This window comes from Aricia agestis, chromosome 4 (assembly GCF_905147365.1).
Source record: "Aricia agestis chromosome 4, ilAriAges1.1, whole genome shotgun sequence".
In the NCBI taxonomy this organism is placed as follows: Eukaryota; Metazoa; Arthropoda; class Insecta; order Lepidoptera; family Lycaenidae; genus Aricia; species Aricia agestis.
In genome coordinates, this window is record NC_056409.1 from 11,652,899 (window position 1) to 11,667,259 (window position 14,361).

Genomic DNA, 14,361 nt, shown 5'->3' on the forward strand with positions numbered 1-14,361 from the left:
TCCTTTCTCAGACTCTAGAATAACTGTGTACAAAATTTCATTGCAATCGGTTCAGTAGTTTTGGCGTGAAAGCGAGACAGACAGACAGACAGACAGACAGACAGACAGACAGACAGACAGACAGACAGACAGACAGAGATACTTTCGCATTTATAATATTAGTATAGATTAATATACTTACCTACATTACCTGCTCTGTGTGTAAACCCCTTAATTACGGTAATCATAGAGAAAAATAATTATTATTTGCGTGAAAAAAAATGGAAGCAAAGCATTTTACGTCCTAGATACTTTTTTTACGTCCATTCAGGGTTGCCAGATTAGGGGTTTTTTTCGCAATTCTGGGGAAACGTTTGACTCTAGGTGAAAATTTGGGGAAACAGTATCTTTGGGGAAATGTTTGGGGAAAATAAATACACTATAGGGATTTTTTGGGGTTAGCACTTCTAAAAAACATAACAAACAAATGAAACCAACGTCCTTTTCATTCGATTAACATCCTGGCAAATTTGTTGTTTGTTTGTTTTGGTTTGTTTGGTCGAGTGCGTAAAAGGCCTGACAGACGTACGAACTTAAATTACGCGGGTTTTAAGTTCGCGAACTTACTCGGCTCGCGTTGGTGACACACGAGAATCGCTCACACTGGATTACCATGCCCCCAGGCTCGCGGCTCGCGGCTCTTTGCTGACACACAGGCGATTAAGGCTGGTATAAATAGTCAGTACTCAAGATGCATCTCGGTCTCAAGACACGGTTCAGGCTCTGTGATTGGTTGGCTGTCAAAATTTGGACCAATCACAGAGCCGAACCGAGTCTTGAGACCGGGTCGCATCTTAAGTACTGACTATTTATACCAGCCTAACTCCTAAGATCGTCGAGCCATAGTCCGCGTACTTACACGCACGTCTGTCACCCCCTTAAAAAAATTGGTCGAGCGAGCGACCATTTGTTGTGTATCTATTTAACTGTCGAGTGATTGAAACTACTAAATCGAATAAAAGTAGTTTCAATTTTATATTCGTTTTTTTTTCTGTAACAAAGCGATTGAGGATTTTTTTTTGAAAACGTATCATTTTGGGGAAATATAAAAATCAGTTTGGGGGAAACACAGACGTAAAAAAAGTACGGACGTAACCTTCTCTAATCACGAGTGAAGCCTAGTTATGGCCGCCCGTGTAGGACGTGTGCGTGATATGAGGGTTGCCATATAAATCATAAATTTCCCTACTTTTAAATTTTGTAAACTCAGACAAGTTAAATGTATTTTTTATACTTAAACATATTTTTATGTTTTTTTCGCTTCAGAAATGTAAGCGGCTGTTAAAGATGTCACACTTAATGAAAATATTATTTTTATGACACTATAGATAGAAAAGAAAACACATATTACGTACAGCGAAGTATATTATTTACATAACATTATTAGTAATAATGATTATGTACAAACGTTTACAATAATAAAATTATTACTAGCTATTTGACCGAGCTTTGCTCGGTATTCAATAAAACACGAATAAAATGACATTTTCTAAAAATAATTCCTAGCTAGACAGATTTATCGCCCCCGAAACCTATATAAGAAACCTGTATACGAAAAGATATAAGATACTTAAGTCCCGTAACCCGTTTCATCAAACAATCAAGTAATGTTAAATAAATAATGGCTTGTTAAATCAGTTAACGGCCTGTTAGAGCTATCGAGAGTTCTACCATGCGCTAACGTCAAATCAAATCACCTAACATGGTGTTAAATTTATTCCTGGTCTAGAGGTCCATTCAATATTTTCATTCCTACTAGGTCTCAATGACGCTCGGGTGACTACACCAATAGCACCTTCCCTCCCCTACTACTGAAGGAAATCTAAGACAACAATTTTATCTATGGACGCTTCACACCACGTCAGTCTGACCCCGTGATATGTACCTGAAGGACTTGTGTTACGGGTACCAGACAACGGAAATATATTTAATACTGTTATACTATACATATATTTAAGATTTTTATTATATGATACACATATTTAATACACACCCATGACCCAGGAACTTTGAAAACTGTGTTCCGTCGGCAGGATTCGAACCCGCGACCCCCGGCTTGAGCCACCGACAGCCCACCCACTGAGCCACAGAGGTCGTCAAACAACAGTTATATCCACTTTTGTAAATTAAGAAATTAATAGGGGTGTAGACTATTTTTAGAAAATATATTTATTTTACAGATGTACCATCAAGGAAGTTGATTCCTATGCAACTGACAGACCAACGTTATTTGGTCGAATACTTATGTCAATTCAATGTTAATTGTGATCTGTCGGCTGGGTTTGACGTAACGCAACCAAACTACTTATGTCCCCGATTTGCATAGGAATCAACTTCTCTGATAGTAAGGTTACCCGGGGTTATTGGGACTACGGGGTTATTGTAGCTTATTTATTTATCTTCCTTGTCATTCTGTTTCGTGCAAAGTGACATCTATGAGCGTATAAAGGATCTAAAACTTACCAAAATAAATCATAGAGGGCGCTCGTATCGCACCTGGTGTTTTACCGACGGCGTCATGCGTTTTGGTCGGCCATTTTGAACTGTGTTGCGGTAGAAAGCTCTGGTGTTTTATATTCATAATATCTGTTTTTACGGGCTTTTTTCGTCAAAACTTTGCAGTAAGTACAGTTTAAACATACAATTCATCGTTTTTGCTTATAATTTAGTTCCTGTGACGTTGTTTTCCAGAGTTATTCACACAGTTACATTAGCCTCGCAAAAAAAATTAAATGGGGTAAATGTAACTAGAGTAAAAAGACACAATAGCCCCGGAAATATTAGTATGAGATTACGATGACTAGTGATGTCAACGCCAATTTTGTGTCGATAAAATAAGTAATAGAAAACTTTGAAAAAAATATATAGAACTAATTATTATGTCTTTAAATGTATGTAGGTATGTTTGTATTTAAATTGCTAAGAAACTGAGAAAGACTTAATTGTTATTTTTTATTAGATCTATCGTCTTTGAACTTTTGGAATATTGCAATTTAATATTTTTCTTTTTAAGATGTGGACTAATAATCACCTGAAAATCATGACAATTCGTAAATGCTCCTGAACTATTTATCCGATCGCCATGAGTGCGCCTTCGATGAATTGTCGTTTTTGTAAGCTGGCGAAATAAAATACGGGCCAAGTAGGTATCGTACTATGCACGATGCAAAGGTGAAACAAGACATTGATGTGGGAATTGTGGGATATTTTTTTAAGGCACCGTATTACGCCGTTATTAGGCGGTTTAAAAACTGACGCCAGCGTATACAGTAGATATAGGATAACCTTTGCAGAAATACGCAAAGCAGGCAAGCATGTTTTTTTATTGAGGCGATTGATGAATATGATCTTTTTTTCTATTTTTAGATGGTTCGTAAATACAAGAGAAAGCGAGATAAAGAATACTCTAAAGATGATTTGCAGAAGGCTATAGAGGCGGTAAAAACTAAAAAAATTAACAGTTATAAAGCATCAGAAGTGTTTGGTGTTCCGAGGTCTACCATAGTAGCGCATATAACTGGTACTCGAGGTCAAAAGCAGCCAACACCTGGCAAACCTACGGTGCTATCCAGGCAACAAGAGGAACGGCTTTCTTATTTGCTACATGTCATGGAAAAAGCCGGCCATCCTTTAACAAGGAAAGAACTCAAAACTTTAATTGGTGAATATATACGCAGAAATGGAATAGTCACCCCTTTTAAAAATGATATTCCTGGGGATGACTGGTGCCAAGGTTTCATGAAAAGAAACAATTTGTCAACGAAGAAGCCCCAAAGCGTCGAGGTGGCCAGGAAAAACGCTTGTAACCCATTTACAATATATCATTATTATGACTTATTGGAATCAGTTGTGCGGGATTTAAATCTGACGGACAAACCAGAAAGGATATTTAACGTCGATGAAACGAGTTTTTGTAATGACCCCTCATCAAGCAAAATAATTGGTCAAAAAGGTTACCCCTCAACAAGGACAACAAGCGGCCCTGGGCGAGATAACACAACAGTGCTTCTGGGAGCCAACGCACGTGGTGATAAAATACCCCCGCTGATCGTCTTTAAGGGTAAAAGTCTTTGGAACGAATGGTTTTATAAAAATGAACATGTGCAAACGGCATATTCCGTCAGTACAAATGGATGGATGGAGACGACAATTTTTGAGAAATATATTAGAGACGTATTTATACCAGCCATAGGAAGTGAACGGCCAGTGCTTCTTGTATATGATGGCCACAAAACACATGTTGACCTGGGAGTTGTGGAATTGGCCGTTGATAACAATATCACAATTTTGAAGTTACCGCCTCATTCCTCACATGTGCTACAGCCGTTAGATGTAAGCACGATGAAATCAATGAAAGTGCACTGGGAGGACACCCTCGTGAAGTGGCAGCGGCTCCACTCTGGTACAAAAATGCCAAAAAGTGAATTTTCAAGATTACTTACTGAAGTTTGGGACAATCTTAATCCAGCAATCATACAAAATGGTTTCAGAAAGTCAGGAATTTACCCTGTAGACAGATATGTGATTCCTAAAGATAAGTTTGATATGGTGGCGTTGTCAAAATGGGAAAAAATTCTTAAAGATGGATTAAAACTAGATGAAAACAATAATGAAGATCTAAATAGTGAGAAAAGACAATGTATAGGAGAATTGGAAGAAAACAATAAGGAAGATCTAAATAGTGAGAAAAGACAATGTACAGGAGAATTGGAAGAAAACAATAAGGAAGATCTAAATAGTGAGAAAAGACAATGTACAGGAATGGATCGAAAGCAAGTATCGCAGACCCCAGCCATTTTGAACGACAATCCCAATTCATATGCTGAAGACGTGCCTTCACTCTTGACCCTGGTTTTGAATCATATCAATGATCAACAGAACATGAATAATTTAAAACAAATTCAATTTAGAAAGGCCGAAAAATGTAAAAGGACAGGTAAATGTGATAATGTGACCACATCAAAAAATAAAATAGTGAAACCCCCTGACACTATTACGCTTGATACTCCACATAATAATTCTGCAAATAAAGATATGAATGCAGGCACCTCTTCAATTTCCATTCTAAATAATAAAATTTTAAACAAAGGGGATCCCGAATTCGTAAACATATCATTTGAAGAGTTGTTGCTAAAAACCATCTCTCGAAACAATCCATCGACAAATCCACGAAAAAAGGTACCGGGAGGTGCAGAAATACTCACTTATAAAGATTTTATTAATTCTATGAAGGAAGAAAAAGAAAAGAAAGAATTAGAAGCAAAAGGAAAAAAAATAGAAAAGGAAAGAAAGAAAGAAGAAAAAAAAATAGAAAAGGAAAGAAAGAAAGAAATGAAAGAGATACTAAAAAGGATAAAAATTGAAAATAAAGGTGAAACTAATAAGAAAAGTAATAAGAACAGGAAAGCGAATAATAGGAAAAGTAAAAATATTCGGATTCAGAAAAACAAGAAAATTATATATGAAAGTAACTCTGACACTGAAGACGATTCTTTATACAGTTTGAAAGATTCGTCAGATGAAGAAGATTCTACTGATTTTTTTCAGACCTTACTAAAGGAAAAAAATGAAGAGGAAGATAATATGTTTATAAATGGAAAAAATCTGAACTTATCACAGGGATCATCTAAATTGGTTGAAACCATTACAACCACTGAAAAGAATAGAGTATATCAGATAGAGGACATGTCGAAAAGCAATAATGAAAGAAATACTATAAAGAAATATAAAAGAAAATATACCCAAAAACAGAAAGACTTGAACGGAAAGCCAAGTATAGTATCTAGCAAGAGGACAAAAACTGCCGAAAAAGTGGAGGATAGCAACAATCCGAAACCGGTTTTATGCCAAAGTCCCAAAGAAGGTCAATTTGTCTTGGTCAAGTTTTCTACAGCCAAAGGTAAAAAGGATTACAAATACGTTTGTGTCATAGAAGGAATCAACGACGAAAGAATTGTTGTCAAAGGCTTAAAGTCCTTTAAAAAGAATAAAAAGATATTTCGCGTTGTAGAAAATGACATATCAATTATTGATCTGACCCAAATTGTTGCGTATCTTCCCACACCAGTGTGTGACGATAGTGAAAAAGTGTTTGTTTTTCCTTTCGATGTTGCAATTGCTGAATTGTAAACAAGTAAGTGAGGACTATTTAGTGTTATGATGCGGATACGAAAAAAATTATAACTTTTTTGTTTTAAGTAAGCATTGAAAGAAGTAAGATTTTTTTATTTTCACAATTGATTTAACATTATTGTATTTTTAATTAAGAAAACCTGTTTTTGTTTTTCCTTTCGATGTTGTAATTGCTGAATTGTTAACAAGTACGTGAGGACTATTTTTGTTTTATGTAAGCATTGAAAGAACTTAGAGTTTTTATTTTCACAATTGATTTATTATTAAGACAACCTGAGAATTGTTTAAATGTTAGGTAGGTAGGTAGGTAAAATACACCTAAGATTATTGTCAATTTTAAAGTCTGAAATACTATTAAATACCCCACGCCATAATTAGAGAGAATGATATGTTACCAAAAGGAATGTGATATAGATATAATTAAAGATTTTTAATCTAAGTGAACTTACGAGGTTATTTTTTATACAAAAAGGACGCTCTCTTACAAACTGGCTAAAAAAGATAGCATTTTCTTCATAATTTAACCAATTTCTTAGAGACCGTCCTCATCCACAACATTATCGATTTATCGACATATAATATTAGGCTAATCCCAACACTATCATAATGGTAAAAAGCTACAATAGCCCCGTTTTTTTTAAAAAACTATTTTGAAAGGAAAGTATGCCCTCTTACGTTGTTTTAGAGTTCAAATCATTTTGTAGTTTCCCTTGGTACTTCAAATTCTGTCGGGTATATATTTATATCTCCTCCATATAAATATGGGAAGATGATAGTTACATTAGCCCCGTTTACGGGGCTAATGTAACTTTTACCGGATTTTAGGATAAAAGTGAACTTTTGGATGAATGTTTTCGTTATTTGCTACTATATTTAGTTAAAAATAAATAACGGATACTTATCAAATTAGGCCACCTAAATAATTTTCTTGTAAATTATTCACTGACTAGTGGAAGACAATTCAAAGTTGCCAGTTGTATTTTTTTAGTTACAATAGCCCCGGGTCACCTTACATAAGTATTTTGTTACACCTAAAAATATGTATAAAAAATAAATACACTCTTATTTCAATAAAAAAAAATCACTTATTAAATAAAAAAACTATTATAAAGTTATTAAGTAAAATATGTCCATTTTCGGTAATTCTATAATTAATACAAACTCTCAAAAAACAATAATTTGTATTAGATTTCGTTTACTGTCTACACCCCTATTATTGTATTCCTGCCTAATTACTGGTCAATAGTATGCTAAATACTTACATGACACTAATAAAAGACAATAAAATTAATTATTTGATTATTTAAAAATAATTTAAAATTTTCCCCGGTTTGGGGAAAATTTCCCCACTTTGTTATAGACATTACTGACCTGTTGAAGTTGAATTAATATTTACATTATTTTATCAAAATACTTTAAAAATATGTTATCTTACCTATGAAATATTATTCCTTGATGTTTTTTGTGTAAGGTTGTATTGTTCTTGCACCATTTTACTACACAAGATGGCATATTTATTTTTATTTATGAATGACAAAGATGTGTCACCGCGATGCAGTCTAATTGCGTAATGGCGGTACGATCGGCTTATTACAGTGCTAGTGTTTGTGCAAGATGTGTACATATGATCGCCTGGGCTTATTAAGGGTGCTTCACTCATTTCTTAATGGCGATCCGTCCGTATTTTTTTTACGTCCGTGGGGGGAAATCGTAAAATTGCATCTGGCAACCCTGCGTCCATGACCGATGTTCTATCTACAATCTAAGTATCTACAATAGAATAGCTGATACAGAGATACATCATACATGTTTTATCAAATGTTTTATTTTCTTTGAGAGATACTTTGCAGTAGCCATTCACACACCTACAAATGTCTATAAATAAAAATAACTCGAAGGTAAAGTTTCATTTTCATACAAGAGATCTAAATCAAATAAGCTACAAAAGCGACATATCCCCAAGTTCCCAACCAAACCATGTTCATAGCCCATGAGCGTATTTGCTTACCTTGAGGGAATGTGTATGCTTATTTATACTCAATTTCATAAAACAGTCTTTAAAATATATTTTTCGTCATGTGTACTTAATTCTTATTTAAAGTATCCTTGTTAAGTTGATACTGTACTGGTACCTGTTAGTGATGTAACGGATATTCGCATTCGCATTCGCATTCGCGAATGTTGAAGATAAATATTCGCAATCGCATTCGCATTCGCGAATCTGAAAAATCCAACATTCGTTACATCACTAGTACCTGTACTGTATCTGATACTTACCTACCTACTATACGTACGACATAAAATCTAATTCTAAATAGAAGCTTTTTAAGCTGCATCACAATAATTCACACTGCTTTTAAGTATATACTCACAAGCTGGAGGACTGGGGTAATTTTCAGGAATCTTCGAATCACTGTAAAAAGGAAATCGAAGAGAAGAAATTTGCAAAAACAGGTAAAACCACTTACTTACTTATTTATGAGTACCTACCTAATTTTTTACAGCTCTTTTATAGCTTAATTCTTAATTGTAATAAATTTCTGTAGTAAATTTAAATAAAGACGAGGCAATATATCTATGGAACAGCCTTGAGGAAATCCTGACTAAATCGCTGCTTGATGTTGCTAAACGGCAGCCAGAGAATCCAATACACAGCCTTGCGCATTCACTCATATATTACAAGTAAGCATTTTAAAAATATACTTACTACAAAACAAAATGAAATATTGAGTGGCTAGACCACAGGGCTAAGGGCCGGGACACATAAACACGATACGACATCGCGTCGTGGGAATCTACGACAAGCATCGTAAAAAACTACGTCGAGACATCGTAAAGCGCCAGGATACGCGGCACGACGTCGCGTCGTAGAAACTCACGATTTTGATATATTTTAAGGCATTGTACTTCTTTATGAAGTGGCTCCCGCTATTCATGATTAAAAGAAATGGGTGGATCCAATATCTTCTGAGTTTCTGTCTTTTCTTTATCAGTCTTAACAACAGCTGGAGCAGGACGCGTCTAGTGTCGCCAGGAGGGAGCCTACTGCCAGCCTGCCATGAGTGCGGCGCTGCGAAGGACACGGCCCAGCACACCCTCGAGGTGTGCGATCGTTGGGCCGTGCAGCGCCATGATCTCATGGCGGTGCTTGGGCGGGACCTCTCGCTCTCGAGCATGGTTCGCTGCATGCTCGAGAGCGATGAGGCCTGGCAGGGGCGGTCTCTTTCTGCGAAACCGTCCTTTCGCAGAAAGAGGCCGCGGAGCGCAACAGAGAGGATGACCATGGTGATGATGATGATGATGACCCATCCTCCGTTCCGCTCCGCCGGCGTAGGATAATAATAATAATAATAATATCTATGGACGCTTCACACCACGTCAGTCTGGCCCCGTGCTAAGTACCTAAAGGACTTGTGTTACAGGTACAAGACAACGGAAATATATTTAATACTTTTATACTATACATATATTTAAGATTTTTATTATATCATACACATATTTAATACACATCCAGACCCGGGAACATTGAAAACTTTTTGTTCCGTCGGCGGGATTCGAACCCGCGACCCCCGGCTTGAGCTACCAACGCGCTCACCACTGAGCCACAGAGGTCGTCAAAGGATGGGAGTGCGGAGGCGCCATTACGTGAACCTCCACACTTCCGTCTAATCCGGGGCTCCGGGCAAGGATGGGAACCTGCCCGGGTTAGCTAGTCCCGGCGCCGAGGGGAACGCTTCAGTTTGCCGGAGCATTCCCTTACTTAGGTGGAAGTCCGGTCCCTTTTGAGGTAGACGGCCGGTCGTGGAGGGAGTCCTGTGTTAGACAGATCCAGGACATCCCTCCGTATACGGCTGAAGGCAAAACGCAGGTGGTTTTAGTGGGTAAGAGACAAGAGTCCGACATACCCCCGGGGTGCTTCAGCTAACTGAGGCACATCCCCAACCCGGGGCACCCATTATGAGATACCCCTACGCATCTAAAAAAAAAAAAGGACGCGTCTAGTGCGCTGTGCGGTCCATTTCTCGAATTCGACAATTCACCCTGCATTGTATCGACGGCGTCGTGCCGTGTATCGTGGAACGTTACGATGTCGCGAGTAGTTTTTAACGATGCTCGCCGTAGATTCCCACAACACGACGCGCGACCTCGTATCGTGTTTATGTGTGCCGGCCCTAACCAATATGTATATGTCGCAGTCGACTGGTTAAAAAAGCCATTCAATCAAACAGCTAGCCTTTTGACTGAACAACGCCATTCAATCACACGGCTCTACGTCGTTAAGCCGACTTGTTTACTACAGATAAATGACGCTTAGCCAACTGGTTAAATGGTAAATTAACTAAGGACCTTTAGTTTAGTGCTATTATTACATACACAAGCGTAATGATATAACAAGCATATTAATTGTATTCTAACTCATTTTGAACACAGTTGCAATAAATACCTTTCATAATCCCATAATTTCTCCTCGAATATTAATTTAAATTTTGATTCACTCGTATGTGCCGCCCTAATTTCTGTCTCTTAACACTAATTGTAACGTATATTTACGAAAAATATTTAATACAACCATAAGACACCGGTTAGTTGACGCCATATTGGCTCATTTTCATTGGTCGTTAACTCGTTCGTTATACAGCATGCGGGCAGTCCCCGCAGCCGAGATAACGACCAATGAAAGTTACAAGTCGATACGTGTTCGTTACACCGATGATTGCTCGCATGCTTTATACCGACCGTGATATCGACCAATGAAATTCATCGGTCGATATACAGCTTGCGGGACGCGAGTTGCCACGTTTCCGACAGTTCCCAATGGCCACCATACTACTGGCCATACAACGCGAAGAGCCGAAATTTCTCGGCGTAATTATCGTTGCGGAACGCGCGCGTAAGTGAGTATTTAAAATTCTCAGATGTAATGTGTGCGTTAACGATTTGGAGTTAAGGTTTGATGTGCTATGTTCGGTTTTGATAATTCCGTCGCGTATCTAAGTGTGTTGCTATACAAAACATTACCGCCGAATCGCTGCCGAACTTTACGCTCGACTCGGCTCGACGGAAATTCGGCTGGCGACGGAATTTCGGCATAGTGTGTCGTCTGTCGCGTTACGTCCGTATTTTTTATGGGTTTGATACGCGGCGTAAACGCGGCGGAATTTACGTCGGCGTAATTCAGCCTAGTGTGCTTAGATACATACTGTAACAAATGATTTTATGTCTAGTACCTTGAAATCAGGTTGTTGTTCCATGGCAAGAACGTCTGTAACTGGCGACGAACACAGAGGTTCTCCCCAGCCCTTGCGGGCCCTATCGACTAATGAAAACGGTTCCCTGAATGCGGGCCCTGTGGCACGCGTTCCAGAAATCTCCCGCACCCCGCATGCGGGCCCTATCGACTAATGAAAACGGTTCCCCGAATGCGGGCCCTGTCGACCAATGAAAATGAGCCATATTGTGAACAAAACGCATCTAGCGCCGGCGGCTTTTGAATCCGCTGTAGTGTTGAACGTTTTGAGCGACTTAAATATCTATTTAAGTCGCTCAAAATTAATCTATTAAAAAAGCTAGATATGTGATTGAATGGCGTTGTTCAGTCAAAGGGCTAGCTGTTTTATTGAACGACTATTTAAACCAGTTGGCTGCGACAAAATATATAATATTTCTGAAATACCAGCTTCCTCACTTCATTTCACTCTTCTATAAAATGAACACTATATTTTCAGATATCATAAAAAATCTAAAGACACACCTAACCTAGCAGAGGGACTGGTTCCTGTAAGTAATAGTTTCATCATCAAAACTTTTTCAAATTAAACAGTCCACATTTTAGGACCATCAATTTAAACTTTAAATTGATTAGATCATAGAAAAAATTTTATACTTTAAATTTTTAAAGTATGAAATCTTTTCTATGATCTATCTCTGTTAGCTAAGAATTTCGAGATCTTTCACAAATAAAAATGTTGTTCGTCTTATCAAAATGAAGCTACTCACAAAAAATTAACTTGATAGTAATAAAAAAAAATTGTACGGGAGCTCGAGAAGTTAGTACAAGATTTTTTTTTTAACACAAAGCTAGGATTACTGATTAGTATTATTGCACCGCAAAAGAATGTTAAGATACCCTTGAATCTTGAATTATACTGTAAATATTACAATATTATTTACTAGGTCATGCAGTCTTAGCTGTAAGGGGGATATTAGATTATCATATATATTGGATCCGAGATCATTGAGTCAATGATATTGGATAATGTAATATAGACTTAAGATTCATTTCTTCCTTGATCATAGATTTTTGACATTTGCTGAGAGATTGGATCCAATACGATGTCTTCTGACAAATCGAATTCTCTGAGATCTAGTAACACCATCTAGTAACCACATATGACATAAAATAGGATCAATGAAATATGATAATGTAATATGCAGATATGATCAAATGATCATATATATTGGATCCTATATATGATCATAGAAATGATCCAATATAAACGATAATGTAATACCCCCCTTAGGGGGATATTAGATTATCATATATATTGGATCCGAGATCATTGAGTCAATGATATTGGATAATATAATACCTATAGACATATGATTCATTTCTTTCTTGATCATAGATTTTTGACATTTGCTGAGAGATTGGATCTAATACGGTCATAGAAATAGGTGTTGCCAGTTATTTAATATAAAAAAGAGTTTTTAATTTCTTGTTCGTTAATATGTTTCAAATAATGTAATGTAATTATTTTTCTAATTATATACTTCGATAATCTTGCTGAAATAACAAAAACTAGCCATATTAAAAATGACGATGTCTTTTGACAAATCGAATTCTCGGAGATCTAGTAACCCTGACGTCAATACCTGTCAGCGTTAGCGCTCTCCATTGGCTATTGAAACCACATATGACGTAAAATAGGATCAATGAAATATGATGTAATAAGCAGATATGATCAAATGATCATATATATTGGATCCTATATATGATCATAGAAATGATCCAATATAAATGATAATGTAATACCCCCCTAAAACAAATGAAATGACGTCATAATGATTTCATAATGATTTCATAATGATGGACATTATGATCATAATCATAATGATGAAGACATAAGTTAAAGTAAACAAGCCATTTAGCCGAAAATTTTTCGTTTTTGCTTCGTTATAGAATCGCCGATCAAAATGTATGGAATTGACATAAGACGAGTCGAACGTCAACGTCATATTAACGAACGCTTATGTCAATTCCATACAAATTCCATACATTTTCATCGGCGATTCTATAACGAAGCGAAAACAAAAAGATTTTGTCTCACCCACCTGGCCTTGTGTTTATAGTCTGTCAAAAAAGTGAAGAAATTAAAAAGAATATACGATGTTGCCACTTTTTAATTTCTTCACTTTTTTAATTATTGACAGACTATAATATTATGTAAGTATTTAGTTTTTTTTATGAAATAAGGGGGCAAACGGGTCACTTGATGGAAAGCAACTTCCGTCGCCCATGGACACTCGCAGCATCAGAAGAGCTGCAAGTGCGTTGCCGGCCATTTTAAGCGGGAATAGGGTAATAGGGGAGGGTAGGGAACGGAAGGGAAGGGAATAGTTGAGGGTAGGGAAGGGAATAGGGTAGGGGTAAGGGGATTGGGCCTCCGGTAAACTCACTCACTCGGCGAAACACAGCGCAAGCGCTGTTTCACGCCGGTTTTCTGTGAGAACGTGGTATTTATCCGGTCGAGCCGGCCCATTCGTGCCGAAGCATGGCTCTCCCACGTATAAGCATGGCTCTCCCACGTATTTTACACTTTTTTACAATGCCACTAGATAAGTTACTAATTAGTAATTTTGTGAACGCCTCTTGATTTGGACCATAGTTTGTGGTTAGGCCACGCCCCCCAACGTATTATAACCAAAGAGAATGTCATATTTTTTCCCAGAAGAGAAGAGAAGCAGTTTTCAAGACGATTAAAACTCCTCAAGTTGAGCAGCAAAAAACAACATCAGTGGACGAAGATCAAGAAATACTTGCTTTTACCACAAACATAGCCCAGCAAATAATATTCAGCTTATTGGAACAGTAAAGTTATAGTACTTTACTGTTCCATTAAGTTGAACATTAATATTCATCAAAATGTTTTAGTAGAAATAACATTAGAATCGACATGTTTTATATTTAAA

The 14,361-nt window shown here is 37.1% G+C and overlaps 1 protein-coding gene across 2 annotated transcripts; it reads left to right on the forward strand.

The window, feature by feature from the left end:
- The first annotated feature begins 7,980 nt into the window (after window positions 1-7,980).
- On the forward strand, window positions 7,981-14,264 carry LOC121726315. 2 transcript variants are annotated; one of them, XM_042113626.1, is made up of 5 exons: window positions 7,981-8,069; window positions 8,571-8,625; window positions 8,718-8,853; window positions 11,898-11,949; window positions 14,121-14,264. In XM_042113626.1, the coding sequence occupies exons 1-5, from the start codon at window positions 8,043-8,045 to the stop codon at window positions 14,262-14,264; spliced, it is 414 nt and encodes a 137-aa protein (XP_041969560.1). In that variant the 5' UTR covers window positions 7,981-8,042. The 2 variants fall into 2 exon arrangements, with proteins under 2 accessions (XP_041969560.1, XP_041969561.1); XM_042113627.1 differs by having other exon boundaries at window positions 14,124-14,264.
- The last annotated feature ends 97 nt before the right edge of the window (window positions 14,265-14,361 follow it).

Coding starts and splice junctions, on each gene's coding strand:
- LOC121726315 (XM_042113626.1), top strand. CDS start 8,043: ATGTCTATAAATAAAAATAACTCGAAG. Junction 8,070..8,570: donor TAAATAAAAATAACTCGAAG/GTAAAGTTTCAT, acceptor GGTAATTTTCAG/GAATCTTCGAATCACTGTAA. Junction 11,950..14,120: donor TAGCAGAGGGACTGGTTCCT/GTAAGTAATAGT, acceptor ATTTTTTCCCAG/AAGAGAAGAGAAGCAGTTTT.